Genomic DNA, 20,787 nt, shown 5'->3' on the forward strand with positions numbered 1-20,787 from the left:
ATCAAAAGGTCAGGAAAGGAGGCAAGGATTACTTAACTATGTATCAAACTAACACAGGGAGCAACAAGAGAGAAAAGTGAGAAAAACTACCTTTATTTTCTTTCGATGCTTAATTTTTGGTACATTTTTGTCAGCTGGTCTCACTATCTTGTCTGCCTTTATCCACTCATCATACCTAAAGCGAAAAAGAAATCATACACATTTATCATTTTAAGCAGATAATCACATCACTGTAGAAATTCAACTGAGGAAAAACAGAATTAGCAGCTATATAAAAATAGAATTGGAATTTGAATCAAGTAATTTGTGGAATTCTCAAGTCTGTGAAGTTTCAGCTAAGGTTCAGAGCATTAATGTCTTTTTACACTGAGGGGTAAATGCAAAACCTATTTTCCAGTCTGCACAGAACAGCAGAAATCCATGTATGCAGGTAAAAAAACTACCTGAATGAGAAATCAGCACTAAAAGGTATACTTCCTATTTATACACTGTAAAACCTTAACAATAAAATAAATTCTTTCAACTACATAAAATGTGACCAGTTAATAAAAAGAAACTCTTTTGATCCTGAGTGACTGTAAAAAGTTATCTGGCGTGAGTAACCCTTTGGAGTCACCAGCTTTGAGTCTCTGACTTCACAGGGACATTTTTCAGTTCCCTTTCTGTTCACGGTTTCCACTTAGCACCAGAGTGATGCAAGACAAAAATATACTAAATAGCACCAAGTTATTAACAACAGGCATCTTTGTTATTCGAGACTGGACCTGTTAAGTACAAATCCAAGACCAAAGAAGTACATTCTTAGTAAGAATAGACTGTAACTATGGTACTGGGCTTGCCAGATTGTGTATTTCTGAAAAAGTCAAGAGTCATTTAAATAATTATTTTTCCTCTGCTTTACTACTTAAACTGTAAAATCAAGAACCATATGCATAACAAACAGTTCAGTTAAAAATTAGTTGGTATTAACTTTGACCTGAACGTACATACAAACAAATTTTGATCCTCCCAGGTAAACACAAAAATAGAGGGGAAAAAATCAACTTTAAAAACCCAAAACCACACTCTTCAAAAAAACTCATACAAGGTGGAGTTGAGCACAATCACCATGCTGGCTTTCCAGCTGGGCTTACTTGATCATAATTTTGATATATGACTACTGACACAGTCCTAATTCAGCTTCTTTGCAACCACTGTCAATTATATTCACAGTATTGACATAAATTAAAGATATTTAGGGAGAAACATGCAAGTTTCCAACATGCTTTCCTACATATTACAAGTTATGATCTATACAAGAGATTTCAGAAGCTAAATACTGTATTCTACTAACTTAAATGTGACATAATAATGGATGAAAAATGAAATAGCAGTAGCCTGAAACACAGCTTTCCAAAACAATTTTCTTCTGCTTTTTCAGCTCCAGGTGACAATAAAAAGCACAAAATCTCACAGCAGACCATGCAGACTATGATATACCAAGACTGCCTACACTGCTGCAGACACCACTGCCATTGTACTATTACACTGTCATTAGCAGGTGAGATGTCAGTAAACAGGTTCAAAACTGAAATACAATTCTGCAGAGTACTTGCTCATATGGAAAAAACCCATATTCTGTGAGACTGGGAAATCTTATTTGAAGCAATCTTTCTTCAAGACAAAGACAAGTTTTGCCCAAGGAATACCATGAAGCGCCTGCCAAATGGACTTTGTGACCCAGAGAAATGCAGGAGTATTTTATTAGATCTAAATACATGCAGGAAAACAGCACTAGGACCTGACAAACACATGGTGAAAAGTGAGGATTCTGACAGTGTCCCTTCTGCCTCAACCACACTGCTAGAATACCAAATTTGTATTCACTCATTCTTATGCATCTCCAATAAGAAATTAATCTTCCTCCTATGCAAAGTCTGTGCACAGCCCACACTGTCTGAGATTCACAGCAACTGCAGAGCCTGCTGGGGCAAGAGCTGACAGACATGGGGGCACACTGAACCAAAGGAGAGAAGTGCAGCATCTGAAGAGAACAGCTCTCCATACCAGAGTCCTAAACATCATGCACTAGAAACAGTGGTCATGCAAGCGCCCATCTCAAGCAGCACAAACTGGAACACCAATGTGTGACAGTCACATTGCTGGCCAGAGCCCATCCTGCTTTACTCCTGACTGCACCCAAACCAGCAGGCAGACCCTGCAAGGAGGCCACAGAAATCTCCCATCTTCTCCAGGGACTCAGCTGCCCCACACTTCACTCCTCTGCACCACACAGCTCCTTTCACTACTCACATATCAGGTACATATGGTTTGTCTAAACCTGGGACAACTGGACCCCAGGCTCAAACAGATCCTGCAAAAAAGATACATTCCAAGCCACAGCTGACAACCTGACCCCAAATTACATTCTCCTCCCCTGCAAGAAGGAGAAGCACCCTGAAAGCTGCATCTAAAATGTGGTGTGTGACTCAGACTTGAGCCTCTTTTCAGAACTGCACCTGCTAACATATGAACACTTACTTCATCACTAATCTTACTTTGGACAGTCTGTTCACAAAACAAAATTAACCCAAAAATATTAGCAAAGAAGTTCTCCAGCTCTCATTACAAGAAGCATGTACTTTCAGAGGACCTGGGTTGTTTTACTGCAGTGCTGTCTTTCACATGTACTAGCCTCACCACCCTAAAGTGAGCAGATGAGAGTGGGGAGGAAGGAGAAAATATGGGGAGCTGCTCCTAAAAGAGGTGACACAGATGTCTTTGAAAATCAGGACGGGAGATTTAATAAGAAATTATTATTTACCTATTTTTTTAAACCAGGCTTCATTTGAAATCCTGGAATGCTTTCATAAAGAAAATCCCCTTGCCTTACCAAAATGAAGAGAAGGAAAAGCACCTTGCATCAGAGTATGTACTGATACTGTTACATTCACAGGCACTACTTGTAAGATAAAATGCACCACAACACACACTCAGAGACTGCACAGTCGATCCTCCACACCAGTACTAGAGGGGAAACAAGGAAGAAAGCACACGTGTCCAGACTAGAATTACAGTAGCAAAGGTAGCCCTTTTCTCAGAAGGACAAGTGACCTCAACGAGATAGCAAGTCTTGGCAAATTTACTGAAAAAGTCCGGTATACTATCTGTAGCTGCTAGAAGGGGAGAACTAATTTTTCTTTTCTGTGATCAAAGAAAGGAGAAAAACTACTCTGATACTCAAATACTGAGATATTAGATGGTGATTCTAGCTTGCCTAATTTCTTTTTTGGTTATTTTTTTAATAATCCCTTCCTTGCCCCTCATTACTCTCCAAGACCAGAAACTTTGCTGCACATTTAATTTCAGTGGTTGATAGCAAAGTAGAAAATTTGTATATGAAATAATCTCTCAACAAACTTAGACAGAAATTAGTATTTTCACATGCAGATTTCTGAAGGAAAGAAGTGTTAAAAATAATAAGTCTTAGCTTTAAACATTTGAAACATTCAAGAAAAACATGTCTTGTGATCTTGTACCATAATGGCACACAGTTTCATCAATCTAAATGATTTTTAAATATGCACCCTCTAATTACTGGGAATACACTGCAGAAGAAAGTCCCCTCAAACACACAATGAACTGTTCTTTGCACTGGGAGCTGAAGATTAAAATTACAGCAGAAGGAACTGGCACCATAAGCCCCAAAGAAGTTTAAGTTACATATGAAGCAAATATGTATTACACATGATTCAGAACATCACTGGTTTGTGAGAAGAAGTTTCTCTGTATTGCTCTGCTTTTCTGGTAATATGTGGTAACATAAACAGGTCCCTCTAGGAGGGTAGAGATTTCTACCATTCCCTTTGACTACGAGTCCACTGAACACTACCATGCAGAGACCTTCATCAAGCACACACATCACCTGAATCTCAGAAGGTAACAACAAGATCCTTTAGCATAATGCTGTACAGCTTCTCCACTTTCCATTTACTCTTAAAAAAAAAAAGTTCCACAATTCTTAACGTCACTGTTCCAGAGCATTTAAAAAAAACCCCAACTAATAAGGATGAGTACCAAGTTTACCCAACATCATTCCAAGTACCCTAAGGAATGTGAGCATGCCCACACACAGTTATTCTGAATTCCAGACTGATACTGAAATTACCTTGTGATAAGAACCATTAGTAGCCATTTAGGATTTCTGCTCCAACTTATGAGTTTAAAGAACAGGCCATTAAATGGCAGACCTGACCAAAAGGGGAAATAGGGAAGTCAACTTTAAGGAGCAGAAGAATGACAGAATTAAAAAAACTCTGGATGATTAGCAAATCCTAGTTCAGTACATCCCCTTACTGTACATAGAGTATTTGTCCCTGCTAAGTAATCTACAACGAATAAGGAGAGGAGGGAATTGCTTCCTACCCAGCTAAGGCAGTTGCTTTTCCAGGTTGTCACTTACTGAAAGCCAAATCAAGCTGTTACAGCCTACAAGACTAATCTTCACAATACTAAACTGTCAAAGTGTTTAGATGTTGGCTAAAGCTTACACATTTTGTCAAATCCATAAATTTAAGTAATTTTACGTGTATGAAAAAAATTAGCCACGTTTAGCAGAGTCCATGCATACTCCCACAGCTAAACCTCAATCACTGATGTATTTTTCAGTAAAGAATCCTACTCCCCCCACAAAACCTTTCAGAGGGCTCTTTTGAAACACCAGGTAAAAATATAAACTCAAGTCCTGTTGCCAGAAAGACCAAACAATCAACACTCCTTACTTCTCAAATGAGTTCAAGTTAACTGAAAGTGCTTTTATTGTCAAACATATCCTAGTCACAGAAATAATGCCTCTGACATCAATCTGCACATTTGCTTAAAATGCAGCATTAAAAATTTAGAATCTTGATTTCTCCTTTAAGAACTGGGGTGCTGGAATCTCCAAGGTGAAGAAGACTCATTTCTGACTTCTCATTTCTTCAGATTTGAAGCAGAACTGCTCAAGTAAAATTCTCATCATCTCACCTCACAGCACGGATAACAGCATGGTATTTGCTCCAAAGAAAAATAACTTCTATGCTTACACGTGAATTCCAAAACAAGAGTTTAAAAGCAAGAAACCTCTTGGAATGGTACACACAGTAGTCTTCGGTGAGTAGGATGAAAATTTCGGCAAACTGCACTCCAAGGGAGTCCTCCTCAATAAGAACTGGACCAGAATGCAAGTCACACCCCAGCTCCCACCTTGAGCAGGCTGCATCTCCCCTCATGTCGTGACTTCACAGCCCCCTCTGCTCACAGATGTTGCCTGAGGACAGTTTATGTCAGATCCTATTCCTGTAGATCAATGTAGATCAAAATTCTACAGAAGATCGGTACCAAAACTGGCAAGAGTGAGATTCCTCCTCGGCAGCAGCACCTGGAAATCACCAGGCCTTGATGCAAGGAGGTGAATTCAAGGCAGCAAGAGAAGCACTGCACTTCTCTGTTACCTTTGCTAGCAGATCTTGCTAGAACTGAATAAATGGCATCTGTCCTGCCCTCTTGGCCAGAGGCAGGATGACAAATGAAGGTTATGAGATCCTCAGCTTTCCCAGAAAAGGAAAAATAAGAAAAAAGTACCTCAGACTTGTCTCAGACAAGACTTGTAGGTTTTTGTTTTTTTTTTTTTTTTACAGACAGTAATAAAGTTTAAAAGTTAATATTTAAGGACAATGAGCAATTACATGGAAACTGACGAAAGGAGCAGACATGTTTATAAGCTGCTCAAAAATTTTAGTTTTCTCCACTGTTTTCAAGTTGCTTCAAGTTTTAAATAGGAAAAACAATGTCCGAAATAGCAACAGAAATACTTCCACTTATTTCTATTAATGCTAGACTAAAGACAAAAAACCCCATATGCTCCTCCTTGTATTAAAGAAAGCCTAAGAAGCCACTAGGCTAAGAAGAGTCTGGCTGGGGAGGAGGTGGGGTAGGGAGGATAGATATAAGATCAGATGAAATGCAGTTACTCGCTGTGCACTTATTTGCCACTAAGAACCTTGTTGTTTTCCAGTTAAATATCCTGTACACCAGCACCAGGGTGCTGTTGCTGTGCCTCCCTGACAAGAGTGAGCTCCCTCAGCTAAATGCACTACTCAAATACTGAAGCAGAGAAAATCAGCTTAAGAGAGCCAGAGGAGGAACCTGAAAAGAGAGATGTATCACTTGCATGGGAAGATCTAAAAGTAAGATGGGAACAAATAAAGCCTTCTTTGAACAAGTGATTTTAAGATGATTTTCAAAGTAACTAAAGCCCTGCATTTATATAGTGTTAAAAATCTAAGTTTCATACAGTACAATGACCTTCACAGAACACCAATACTGAAAGTTTAGGACTCCAGATGTCTTTTAATTTAGTTTTTAAAATTCATAAGTGTATTTGAGAAGTAATTCAAGAAGTAATCACTAACTAAAACTCAAGTTACCTCACGTTCCATCCACAGTAGTGCACCAAGTAAAGGACTTCTCCACCTTCGATGTCAGAATCTTTAATACTAGCTTCATACATTTTTTGATTTTTCCCTCTTCCATACCGCACTTGGACTTTCATGCCTGGTGGATAGCATTCAAACTCTTCTTCCTCATTGTTATTGTTGTCTTCTTCCTCCTCCTCCTCTTCCTCCTCCTCTGCTTCTTCTTCATCTTCATCTTCTTCCTTATTCGTGTCATCTCTTGAAAGGTTTAAAAAATTGTAGAGTTAATATGAGATACTTCATAAGCTTTTCAGTTCCAAACCACATATATTGATAAATATTGTGGATGCATTAGAGAGTGGGAAACAGGAGGCTCCAAATATGAGAAACTGTACTACAGCTGAGTAATATCAGCAAAATAGGATATAGCAACACACACAAAATCCAGTGACTGTAAGGTGCAAAAGTGACTAAAAGAAAAAAAATTCATCAAAATCTTTATGAGTAGAAGTTGTTCAAACTCATCTTTATATGATTCTTGCATGCAGTCTCTTTGTTTAAATAAAATTTTCCCACTTAAAAATTAATTCTTTTCAATACAGAGAAAATTTCCTAAATTCCCTTTTTAACCTACAAGTTTTACAAATGCTTCCTGGAACTTGCTTCTCCAAAAAATCCTTGTTTTATTACAATACATGAACCCTATCTGAACAGCTTGAAATTACTGCATCCATAACCAGATTTTGGACAAAAAAACCCCAGCACCTTATGTGACTGTATTAGCGAATTAAACAACCTGTGCTAATTTATGACCTTGTCACTCCTTGCCAATTACACCAAAAGTATTGTAAATATGTCAAACTTGCATTTAATTACTATATATATACACAGGCAGGTGTTCACTGCTTTCAGAAGTAAGCTTATTTTGAACACATTTTTAGATATTTTGGACCAATTTTCAGAAGCAGTAAGAACCTACAAATCTTGCTAGTTTCAGTCAATGGTAGCTACAGGCTGCTCAGTTATCTGAAAATTATCTGTAATCAGCTTAAAGAGGCAGACTAGATTAAAGAAGTTAATGGGGGGAAAACCTTCTAATCTTAATTAGACTTATAAAGCAGCATTATTGGCCCTTGTACCATTCTAATCACACACTCTGTGCAACACAGAACAGACTTAGTTGCTAACTAAATTCACAACAACTGCAGACTGCCAATAATCAAAAAACCTGATAGATGGAACAGGTATGTTTGGATATCTGGGTAAGAGAGAACATAAGCTCCAAGTCTGATTCACACCAGTATTTTAGTTAAGCTTACAAACAGAGAAGTCTGTATTAATAATCTAAACCTTTCCATAACATTTTCAGTAGAAAATACTCAGATAAGCCAAGCTACCTTCTCTCTCTGCCAAAGGATGCTCCTTTGCAGAAGTAAAACTGCAGTATTACTACCTAATGAGCTGGCAAAAGGTAATTCAGGACAATATGCTAAATGCAACTGTAGCATAACCACACTGATTTAATAAAATTACTTCAGAAATGAATGTTGTCACATATATATATATATGCAGAGACACACTAAATATACAAATACATATATGTATATACACACATGTGCATACACACTGAGACAAAGGCTAAAAAAATCCATATTTGTCTAGTGCACCAAGTCCCGGAAGACATATCTATTCAGGTATATATGGCATGAACTGTACAGTATAATTCTAGAAGGCCAATATTTTAATTTTATTTTTTATGTGTATATGTATGTATATGTATAAATATACACACACAAAGTCTCAGCCTTCCAGGAGATATATAGACAGACAGACAGATATAGAACTATATACTTTCAGTGAATCACTTTGCTAGTGAAGTTAAAACCATCAGGGTTAAAAATGCAACATGAACAAACAAGCTTTGAAAGCTCAATTATGGCAAAATTTACTTCGCAAGGAAATCTGGAAAAAAGGTGCCGAAAGATTCAGATGAAAAATCCCTGAATAGAATTCCACAGCTAACAACAAAAAGCACCAACTAATAATTTAAATTAAGTTATACTCTCTGCTGCACTAAACAAAAACCACTAACTAGCTAATTTCAGTACAACACGTATTATAATACAAAAGTTTAAAAAATGGGATCAGAAGCAGAGCCACCACTGCTCCAAGAACAAGAAGAGCTTTTGATTTTCCATTACTAAGTACACTTCAAAACTGCAGTGAACCGAATTCTGCCTTTCTACTTTTTTCTCTCCAAGATCTAGGGGCACAATCCTCGAATGCTGTCTGCAAAGTAAAGTATGCCTATGCTGGAGATTCAGGGTTTTCCAGACACTGGTAATTATGGTGCCAGTGGCTTTTCGAAAGATGAACAAATTTGGAGCCTCTCCCACCTCTTGGTGTCCCAACACAGCCTACAAAGATTCCATGAAAATACCAGAAATTGGTTCCTTCTGGAAGAGATGTGTGAAACCATCATAGTGAGTAACTTGGATGGTCAAGGAGATGGGAACAGCAGGCTGAACATAGGTGGAGGGCATGTCAGGAAGCAAAAGCAAAATGGCAGCAGAGATGGCTGCAATTTAAAAGTGTTCTAAGGAGCAACTTGGTTAGCAATCATAAGCTTGAGGTTTTTGGAAACCAAACAGAAGCAAAGAAGGTTCATCATTTTGGAGACGAAAAATCCAACACACTCATAGAGCTCCTGGAACAAAAAAAGCAACAAAAAAACCCCAACACAAAACCCAAGAACACATACCAACAGTTGCATGGAAGATATTGTCTTATAATGCCATAAATAATTCAAATCTGGCAGTGCAGACAAAGGAGAAGCTGTGACTGCCACAAAAGTGAGGTTTCTAAGAGGAAATTGTGATTGTAGGCATCCAGTATGCACAGTCATAACTTCATTAGTCCATGTATGTATTCATGAGATCATTGGATTTTCTTCAATGCTGTTTAGTCAAAATCCCATTTGGGGGAAGGGCAAAAAAAGAGAAAAGAAAAAAGAAACACACCTCTTGGCAGCAGACAGTAATTGTCAACTTAAAACCAGTACCAAGCAATATCTACCACAAAGCTGCAAAAATTTGAACAACCCCAGCAGCAGCTGATGAAACAAGGCAGCAGCAGATGTACAGGAGACACAGCAATACAAGTGTAACTCTGTTCCTGAATCCAAAGTATTACCAGAAAGCTTATCAGGACTCAAAGGCATTACAAATTACAACCACAGACTAAAAAGAATACCCTCACCCCATCTCACAAGGACTGGGAACATAAACATTCAGAAGCAAGAAATGAATTAATTAAAATGCAAAACTATTTGTTAATAAAATAAAACCATTAAAATATTTAGAACATACAAATATTGCTTATCATTAGTTTCAAAGGACAAGGCAACATCCTCAAAAGGCTAAAACCACACACAGTAGGTCACTCTCAGTCAATATAAAGATTTAACACCAACAAGCCCATGATTAAGTGTATTAACAACTGGACGTGGTTAACAAATGAAACACTGCTGCTCTCACACCACTCAAGAAAATGCAGCATCATGCAAATCTCCTTCAGCCCACATTCTCTGGCACTAAACACGAGCTGTTACAAAGCCCAGGTGAAACCTATGAAAGTGTGATTTGGAACATTACATCTGCCTCCCAGAATACCTGTTTTGCAGCAAACCTAACCCTACTCCAGCACACTTCCCCTGATGCACCAAACTGGTACACACAGCAGGTGAGATGGCACATGCAAGATTATTTTTTCAGGGGTTATTCTAAAATTTGAGGAAGCAAGATTATTTCAAGTATTGGCTTAATTAAGTCATTACAGTTAATTGAATCACTAGCAGAAATAAACTCTAGTATAATTGATACTTCAAGTTTAGGAATTAGCTTCTATTTTTGTTTCCTGCTTATTTTTTTCCCTTTTCTCATCCTAGAGCATAATTTAACCTCTACTTCTCATAATACAGAGCTGAAAGATGTTCAGTCTCTTTTCAAATTGCCAGTCACAGATGTGATGGTGACTTCAGGTCACCAAGTGACCTTAAGTTTCAAGGTCACTGAGACCTTCACTCACGCCATGATAATGGAATCACATCTTTAATTCCACAAAATAACATGTCTCCAAAAATCACCAGTATTTGTCTACCCTCTCGGTCTGGTTTTGGCTGGGATAGAGATTTTCTCTCCTTGGTAGCACAGTGCTCTGTTTTGGATGCAGCAGGGTGGGAGGAGAGAGACAGTGGCTGCACGCTATATGACTGCCAGTCGGTTTGAGCCACAGCACCTCTGAAGTAACATGGAAAATCTGAAAAGAGAAGTCCCAGGGACTTCTGTCTGCACACAGAAAGTTGGAATAAATGCAGTTGGGGTCCCTTGTCCCAAGGCAAGGGGAAGGCACTGCCTTGATCTGAGTCACACCTGAGCGCAGTACAGCCCACTTCAATCATGCAGCACGTTGGCTGTGACCAGCGCGCTCCTCTGCTGCCAGACAGGTGACAGCACCTCACGTGATCCCTTCTCATCACTCAGCCACGTGCTGAAACATTCCTCAAAAGGATAAAAAGTGGTTCCAAAGTCTGACTGAAGAGTACAGCCCTTCCTGCTTTTACAGCACTGGTTCACATTTGCCTTGGAAGCATCCAGTATCCGATGAGTGTTTAAAGACTCTCCCACACACGTAACCCTTGGTGACAGCCAAGGGTGTCTCCCACACACGTAACCCTTGGTGACAGCCACCGTGGTTAATAACCTGCACAGTGACCATTTGCTGTGTAAAATATGATGGCAGAATCACTTTTCCCAAATCAGATGTCTCCCTTCCATTCCATACAAAGAGCCAGTACACTTACACTGCCACTCTACACTTCATTATTGTGTCATCTGCAGATTATTGCTTTATCAAAAGCAGTCATTACATGTATGTATGTATCAGTCTGGATTCTATGTTAAGAAAAAACAATCAATTAGACTGTTTCTGAAAACATGACTATGCAATGAACTTCTTTCCTCATACAAAGCCAGTTGAAATACATAAAAGAACACACATCACAAGAGCACTGAAATATATTCCTATAAATAAAACTACTAAGTATGGTTCTTATAGGCATTTTCCTTTAGCATACACACCAACAATTTAAAATTCTGACCATACGTTTACACTACAAAGCACTGAACATGGCACATTGTTCTCCATTCTCCCAAGCTAATCAATTCCACATAAATTTGAATTAAACTGGAGAAAGCTATCTCAATATATAGTTCTCAACTCTTCAGAAGCTAACAGATATGCCTTTTATATCAAATATTCTACACTCCAAAAGATTCTAACCTTCTTGCTACCATTTCAGATCCACCACCACAATGATGTGTCATTTCAAGAGATAAGGACCTGAAGAAAACATTGTCTCTAACAATGTCTTTCTCCCATACATGAAATGAAGCTTCTGACTATTATATAAGCCCACTGTAAACTGCTTTCAGAAAATCCCTAACTGGTGTTATCAGAAAATTTAACTCTTGTACAGAAAGTTTCAGTAGCAGCACAGGCACAGCAAGTAGATCTCTTACTCCACAGGGGCAATACCCCCCAGCAAAATCCTTCACATGAAACCATGCCCATCTGGACTTAGTTTCCAACTACTGTTTTTATTATTCCTAGTCCCCTCCTACTGCTTACAGGAGGGAAAATGTTACTACTGCATGAAAGATGCAGGTTAACAGCTTTAAGATTAAGATTTTTCCCTTGCACGTGAATGAATGGCTGATAGTCTTAAAAAGAATTAAACCAAAGACTGAATGTTTAGCATTTTCACCTTATGATATTGTCAAAACATGATAGTACCAGCTACCAGAAAACCACACCATAAAGACCTAAACCATCAGTATCAGACAACCAGAAGTGTGTAGGTTTCTTAAATTCCTTAAGGATATTTGTTCACACATTCTTTCGAGAAAATAAAAAAAATTAAACCATTTTCAAGAGCAAGAAACAAATAAATTCAAGAAGTTTCTAAGACCAAAGAAGGGCTTGTGAAAATGAGTCTGATGAGCAAGAACAAGGTAAGATCCAGAGATGGCAGCCCTTCCTGGTGTTAAGGCAGCACCTCAGCCACAAGAAAAATACAAGAACAAAACCTCTTGCTATGTCTGTGTACTGGAATTGGGATTCCTAAAAGAATTTCACCCAGGCAACTCAAAAATCCAAATATTACCCATACATAAGTCTGCTGCCAATTTTTGTTGAGAAGAAAAAATTACCCAGATTCTCAGCATTTAAACTTTGATTTCAGTATTAAGTTCTTGATAGTGGTCTGTTCCAGATTCCTCAGAGCAAAGTGTAAAAACCAAAATAAAACACAAAACCAACAAAAAAAATTCTCAATAAAGACTCCAAAACCAACATACAATTAACTATCTGGGGGGAGAAAAAAATCTTACTGATATTGGTTGTATAGCAATTAACCTACACTTTCATTTCCAAACTGCACCTTCTATGAAATTTTTAAAGATTTACCTGTCATTTTATTAGCCTGTACTAAAAAACCCATACCTTCTAAAATCTCCACTAGGCTGCTGACTTCCATCTCCTTGGAACACATTCAATTGTCTACACTGCTCATTGTGTAGAAAAACAGTTCTGTTCCCCATTTGCTGACTTTGACTCAAGTGTTCAACAAGTTAAAACAGTTGATATTATTGGATGCTACAAAGGAAACAGCACACCAACCATGTAATGCTACATTTGACTTCCACAACATCAAGTTTGTAGGAACTTCTCAAGAAGAAGGATTTTGAAATTTCTTCTTTATTCATTGGCCAAGTATAACTATTTTTTGGATGCTATGGAAAAGGATGATTTACAAAATCAGTTTTGTAAAAGACCCTCTGGGACAGACACATTACTGGCTTTTTTAAAAACTTGTTTTAATGATCACAAGTTGTACAACCTGCATTGAGCACAGGTATCTTCCACTAGTCACAGGAAAACAATAACCCATAGAAAAAAAGCGAACAAGAGAAGCATGTACAGAATAAAGGGCAAAGTGCCCTTTGAATCTCTACTCCCAGTGCTCACAGATACACAAGCAGGCAAGAAACTGGCACTCTGGGGAAGAAAGGAAGAGAAAATTCAGCCTTTCTTCCTCTTCATCATATTGTTAAAGTCTGTGTAGGTGGAACCATACAATTCAAGTGGTAGCAATCTCAAGTTTGAGATGCATGGGATTGCACTGAGAAACAAAACTTGGAGAAAATAAACAAGCCTGGCCTCCAGAAGTATTTCCTGAGATTTGGAAGCTGGGAATTACATCCAGTCCTCCCATAAGAAAGTCAGCAAGAAGAAACCCAGAAGTTTTTCTATCCTCATGGTTCCTTGTGTCTATAGACAAATAAGCCACATGAATATGTCCAAAGTCCTACAGATATAAACACAAACAGAAAACTCTAAAAGTTTGCCTAATATAACATTAGATTTAATTTGTTTAGCTATTTTGTCAGGACTGTGAAGGACAAATGGTCCATAACTTAAAAAAAATTATAGGAAGGCATTTTAAATATACCAAATAACAAAATTTCAGTCTGAATTTCAGACTGATCTATTTTGATTGCATTTCAAGTATTGGTGTGTGTAATTAAAATTAAAATGCCTTAAATTAAAAATGCCTGCTTTCATTTTGGATTTCAGTTCAACAAAGAACTCCAACCACAGCATTTCCACTTTTGTATAAGTTCTGCCACTTCTAATCCATGAAGTTGGGTATAGGGAAGTACAACATCTAATAAAATGCTCCATAAATTTCCTTTAAATCTTTATGTTAGCACTTACGATGACAGTGACATTTTTAAAAACTCTTAAAAGCTGACACAAGTGCATTTTGTACTCCCTATCTGTCTGAGAGAGTAAAAGGGAAAAGTAATCATGCTAACAGTGCTACTACAGTAACACTGCTTATAAATACTTGCAATTATCTGCTATAAGTGTTCAACTATTGTAATATAAATTATCCCTTCAAACACAGCATACCTCCCAGCAATGACCACATCACCACCTACATCTCTTTTTAGAGTTATTCTTTCCATTCTAAGCAACTCATTACAATCTTCCATGAGTCATAATAGCAAAAATACTAGTTGGAAGACTTTTCCACTGGGATGAGTAAGGAGGAGCAGAGGGAAAAGAATTCACTCGACTGCTATCAGGTGAATTGGGAAAACCTGAAAGGAAATTCTCTACAGATTTTTGTTGTTTTCATAATTAAAAAACCAGGAACACTAATAACATTTTTGATGCAATAAATAATGCAAATTGACATGAACTGGGGTTAAAAACACCCCAACTTAAAAAAGTTAAAATAAAGGATTACTGAAAAGCATATACAGCTTTTAACTTTTCATGTACCATTTACTGCTGCAGCATGGTAAGCATGAAACCACCATACTTTTCAGGCATATAAATAAACATAAAGTAACATCACAAACATACACACATACAAATACAGACTTTAGAGAATTTTAAAAACTGCTATTCTCTGAGCATTGCAAAGTTTTCCATCTATTTAGCGCGATATTTTGAAAGCAGCACTGTAAAATCAGTCTTTAATAATTCTGAAAATATTGCAAACCTGTTAAAGTACAACTCATCTAGTTCACATTAAAAATAGCAAATGCAACAAAGTCCAGCAATTAGTATTTTAAAAAAGAAAAGTTTACATAGGATACAAACAAAATCACATCCATAAAGAAAAGGCTTTTCAACTGAATTCAGGTAAACTTGGTTTTTCTCTATTCTGCATTTCTGAGTTACAGAAATTGTCAATGAAATCTCGCTGAAAATATTCAGGACGACAAAAGGCTTTTACAAAAGGATCATTCCAGAATCCACTAAAAAAGTGAAAATCTAAAATAAAATAACTACTACCAATGAATCAGAAATTAATATACTAAACCATGACATTCTGGCCACAATTTTTAATGGGCCAGAAGAAGCATTAAGAGCTAATAATATTTACACAGAAGATCAAGACAAGACAGCTGATCTACTAATCAACAAAATTGCTGGAATGAACAAAGGAATTACTGGTCAGGCAACAGATGGTATTAACTACAAAAAACCCAACAAAACCCAACACATCCCTGATAAACAGATTGCTGTGAAAGTATAAGGAAGTGTCATTATCTGCTTTCCCTCTTGTAACAGCTTCTCCCTTAAGCATCTGTTACTGGGTTTTATTGAAGACAAATACTGTATTAAAAGAGATCTATGTGACCTCTAAGGGGAATTGTTGTGTTCTTAATACCAGAAATCATACTGTATGAGAGTTTTAATTATAAGAATACAAATTGTTAACACACTGGGGATTAATGAGGACTATATTCAGGTTGTAATTTTTTTGTGTGGCTGCTGAAAAACACTTGTGAGATTTTCCTGCACTGAAACAGGAAAACCTGCCCATTCCATGAACCAAATGATTCACACAGACTCACTGATTAGATGGCCCTGAGCATCCCTACTTTCAAACCACCTGTCTGAAGGTCTGCACAAGAGACTCCTACCAGTACCAGGCCTATTCAACAGCAAGGCTGTTAACTGAGCAATGCAAGGTACTTCCACCTTTTACCATGTTACACACCTCTGTCCAAAAGCAAAAGTACACAAGTTTGCCTTATACTTGTACCAAAGTCAGGTATGAAAATACTCCTGGCAATGACTGCAATAATTTTGTATTAAATCAGATAGTGACCTATGCTTTGTATATTCTGCTGTTACTTAGTGACCTATGCTTTGTATATTCTGCTGTTACTCAGCTTACATTTAGGCCTGGAACCTATAAAGCTTAGGGTGCCTTTTCCTTTAAAAACAGATCAATGAACTTCAATGGCCTAACCACAACAAAGTCATGAACACATTGGTCTCTGGAAGATACAAGTCTAATTAACAAAGGCATGTCTGATTTGAAGTTCAAATTACAAGACTAAAATTTAAAAAACGCCTATGTCTCATTTGATTAGAAACAGCGTAACTTACCCTGATTTTTCTTTTTCTTCAGCATCTGCATTTACTGTAGAATTTTCCATTTCTTTGATCTTCTCCTCCTCTTTATCCTCCAATTTGATTTCATCTTCAGTTTTGATTACATTTAAGTCCTTTTCTTGATCAGGCTGAGTAAACACAGAATCTGGCAAATTTTTTTTGTTTCCCTAGGACAACAAAACCTTTAGTCAACTCACAAGGTGAAAACAAAGGATTTAAGAAAAGGCAGACGAAACACACCGAAGTCATAAGAGCCAGACAATGCTACAGTGTGGGGCTTGTCCTAAAATTAGAGCATCTCTGCTGCTTTTCCTTTTGAAAGTCTTAAGCTAATCCTAACAGTTTAAAGTTGCAGCCAGGGTCCTAGCTTGTTTTATCACAATGATATTGGCATGCAGCTCTTAGACCTGGACTGCAAAGCAATCCCAAAGACAAACACTTCACAAAGCATGTTTCCATTTGGGATGCAGAAATACCAGTAGTGGTCTGTGTGGGATTCCTCCCAGAGAATACCAGCACACATTACAGCTGTGTTGCACACTGACACTTGAGGAGCCACACTGCTTCCACAGCAAACTCTAAGGCCTGTACAGTGCAGCACATCAGTTTATGGCCCTGAACTTCCACTGCTAAAGCCACTGAGTCAACAGTGGATTGTGAAAAGCTATAAACATTTGGTTCTCTGGACCACTAAACTATATTAGACCATGTGTACATAATATGGCCCAGGTCTTTGTAGAGCTTCACTTGTTTCATTGGAACACCAAAGTAACAGCAGTATTTGTGAGTATTATTATGAGTATTTACATAGTTAAATGGATGATGAAAATACCAGCAATATAGTTAGCTGTGAGCATGCATTACCCAGATAAAGATAAAGCTGGATACTAATTAGTCTTCATTTCACCCAGGAGGCCCTCAAATAAATGAAATGTTGGACCTGTTCTCTAACAAGTTGGACATTTTGACATCATGACCCCCAAAAACAGGCACCTAGGGTAAATACAGCTCAAAGGTCTTGTTCTGAATTAGGTTTACAGTGAGCTTTTGTTTTATTTTAAATCCATCATAGAAATTTCCATCTTTATATTAATTCATGGTTATTAACACACCAACAGACTTTATAAACAAGATACAAGATGAACTTTAAAATATATTACCAGAACAGAGGGCTTATCATTTTCTTTACTTTCATTATCATTCTCAGCTGACTTTTTTTCTTCTGGTTGTACTACTGCTACTTCTTCCTGCTTGCGCTCATCCTTGTCCACTTTTATCTCTTTTGCATCCTGCTCTGGATCTTCACGCATCTTCAATTCTTTTTCTTTTTCACAGTCTTTACAAGGCTTGTTTGTCACTTTCTCTGGCAATGCCATTTGAAATTCAATGTTAGCTGATGTACAATATTCTTCAAAACCATAGAGGTATCTAAAAAAAAAAAAATTGTTTGTGATAAGCAAGTTTGACTAAAGAAGGAAAATCCAACCTAGAGAAGCTAAACATGGGCAGGAGGTTTAAAGCCTTAAAACTGCATTATAAACAAAGAGTTATGGATTTTATGTATATTACCCCTAACACAGCATCACTTCAGTTCACTGTAGTTTTAGCATAAACTACATGGCTTTATTACTTACTTTCTGTATGCACATTTAACATTATATCCTGCAGCTGAATTTAATACAGGGATTCCAAGATCTTGATAAACTTGCTTCCACACTGCTCCACTTTCAATCTGTTAAAGACAATGAAGTCATTGTTTTTGAATTAATTCACTGACAAAAAACCTAAATTGATAAAGTTTACAGCTTCAGAAAATAAATGTAAGTAATTTACTCTGATCTATAAAATTACTATTTATCACACACACAGTATTTCACTGTAATGTAAACTGCTGTCTAATGTAATCACTTTAAGCAATTTAGCGTTTCTGCAATGCAACAAGCCACAGCAGGCTTTCCTCTCCAGGTGGCAATAAAACAGAGGAAAGAAAATCTAGCTATCAGAAAAATCAGTACATCATATTTTCTTTTTATTTTATATTTAAAGTAATTCTTAAGCATCAGAGCTAGAATTTTAATTAAATTGGAAAGAAAAAAAGAAGTCAAAGCATTAGCAATACTCAGCCCTGGTAGTGCTGCACCAGCCACAGTGCCTACCAGTCTGTCATTATGTCCTTAGCATGCCCTTTGGTGACAAAGACCCGTGACGTGCCCATTTCTAACCATCTGTGAAGGTAAAGCAGATGTACTGCAATAGCCAGTACCACATCCTGTCCTGTCTGTCAGAAAGGCATCACTGCACAAACAGACCTCCTCAGCTGGCAGGCTACATTCATGGGAAGCAGTTCAAAGCACAAACAGAATCTGCTTGGCCATGAATTCAATGTATTTCAATTACTCCTCCCAAGACCAGTCTCAAATTCTTCTTTACACTGCCCAGAATAAATAGAAATGAAGGGCCTCACATCAGGCCACTAAATTGGTTGTATTTGAGATTTTACTGAGCAGTGACTCCTTTCACATGGCGGTAACAACTTTATCAGACAAATGTTTCTTGAAGTATTCCAAAAACACATGTGCTGGCTGATTTTTTTGCAGCAATAATTAAACATGCTGAGTAGATGTGTAATTTGTTTAGCTTCTAACCAGTTCTGGTTCATGTTAAAACATGGCTTTTAGAGCTACAAGGTGTCTTATGCAGTCATAGTAGAAAACTTATACATCTAATGGTCCTGTGTTATTTATCGGTACTTCACAGAGTAATAAATTATTTCACAATAATAAACAGCATCCTCAGGTTTTATGGCTCTGGAGTACTCATCATACTAATACTCACGTTATCAAATCCTCCAAGCTTGTGTACAAGTCTGAATAATTTGAAGAGATTCAAATTTCTATATCCTAATACAGGTCGTTTGTTAATGGGAGTCCCTGGGTAACAAAAACAGTTGTTAGGGTGTTTTGAAATATTTTTTTCAGAATAACATGAAATTCACATCATATGCACTATTATTAAATACAATATTTTAAACTCCATCTCCTGCATCTGGTACTTTCTTTTCATTAAAATTAAACTCTACAGTCTTACTGAACTAGAGGGAAAATGGGTTATGTTATTTAATGCATATATATAATGTTATTTAATGCATATATTTACATTCTTCCATACATTACTGAACATGCAGAAATTATGCAAATTTTCTTGCTAACTATATTGTACATATTTTTATTTCTTCCACTGAAATAATTACATCTGAAACTGCAATAGTCCTTTCACTGATTTAGAAAAACCCAAACCAACTCTCAACAGGAGCAAACCCATAATGCTTCAAGAGCTGAAACTTCCTATGCTACTGTACTAGCAGTAGCTACCACATTGTCATCTCTTGTGAACAGTTTAACTCATTTCATATAGCAATAAGAAGATGCTAATTTAACCAGTTATAATAGTAATTTAAATACAGATACCCTCACTCCTGCCTTTTCTTGCAATATATAAAAACCTGGTAAAGATTTAACATAATGACTAGTACTGGCTTTCAAAAACATCTCAGTTTATGGGTAATGTTCATGCACTTAAGTTATCAAGATTCACAAAAGAAAATTAGCACAAAGTAAATGTATTTTTCCATGACCTAAAAGATGAATGTGTCAGTATTTCAAATTTATTAAACTGAGAATATAAATTATTATGATTGAAAGTATTAAATGTTTGATTATACACACTATAAGTACACTATGGCAAACAGTACAATATATGCAAAACATAATAGGATAGATATTTATATATATATATCCATTTATTTCTGAAAGCAGAAATCTGGGACTGCATTTTAGGAGATGAGTCAAGTGACAGACTCATCTTCCAAATAGAAGGGAAGACAGAAGGCATAAATACAGTTTCCCTGTTTCCAAAACTGTACTGCAAAGCACTACCAGTTTACAGGCTCAATTTTTCAAAGTACTGCTCATTAAAATGCCTACCTCTGTCTTCCATGAACTTGTACAATTGCTGAAGAAAGTTCTCTCGTTCTTCAGGAAATGGTTCTATTTCCTCCTGTTTAAAGCAATGCATGAAAGAAAACTGTCACCATTCTGAGTTACACTCCTTCATTAAGAAACATAAGGCAGTGATAACTTAAGTTTAAATGTTTAAGCTTGTTTTACTGTAGTCAGCAACAGGATATGGCACAGAGAGATCCATGCTCTCAGTGCTATGCCACATGAAACCAAGTTTTATAAACTACAGTGTTTCAAAATACATAAAACATTGACTGTAAACATACATCGAGATTGGATTTCTGACTGATCAC

The 20,787-nt window shown here is 37.1% G+C and overlaps 1 protein-coding gene across 4 annotated transcripts in view; it reads right to left on the reverse strand.

The window, feature by feature from the left end:
* The window catches only part of ARID4B (AT-rich interaction domain 4B), an 86,783-nt gene that overhangs the window by 11,103 nt on the left and 54,893 nt on the right, over positions 1-20,787 (reverse strand). For 3 of the 4 annotated variants that reach the window (XM_014267425.3, XM_074537495.1, XM_074537494.1), the window contains exons 12-18: positions 20,459-20,531; positions 19,311-19,405; positions 18,110-18,207; positions 17,636-17,903; positions 16,470-16,642; positions 6,447-6,692; positions 91-175 (exon numbers count right to left, since the gene is read on the reverse strand). In XM_014267425.3, the coding sequence (XP_014122900.1) occupies positions 91-175; positions 6,447-6,692; positions 16,470-16,642; positions 17,636-17,903; positions 18,110-18,207; positions 19,311-19,405; positions 20,459-20,531 (1,038 nt within the window). The remainder of the gene's footprint in view (positions 1-90; positions 176-6,446; positions 6,693-16,469; positions 16,643-17,635; positions 17,904-18,109; positions 18,208-19,310; positions 19,406-20,458; positions 20,532-20,787) is intronic. The other variant, XM_074537496.1, reaches the window with a different exon arrangement.

Source organism: Zonotrichia albicollis, chromosome 3 (assembly GCF_047830755.1).
Source record: "Zonotrichia albicollis isolate bZonAlb1 chromosome 3, bZonAlb1.hap1, whole genome shotgun sequence".
In the NCBI taxonomy this organism is placed as follows: domain Eukaryota; kingdom Metazoa; phylum Chordata; class Aves; order Passeriformes; family Passerellidae; genus Zonotrichia; species Zonotrichia albicollis.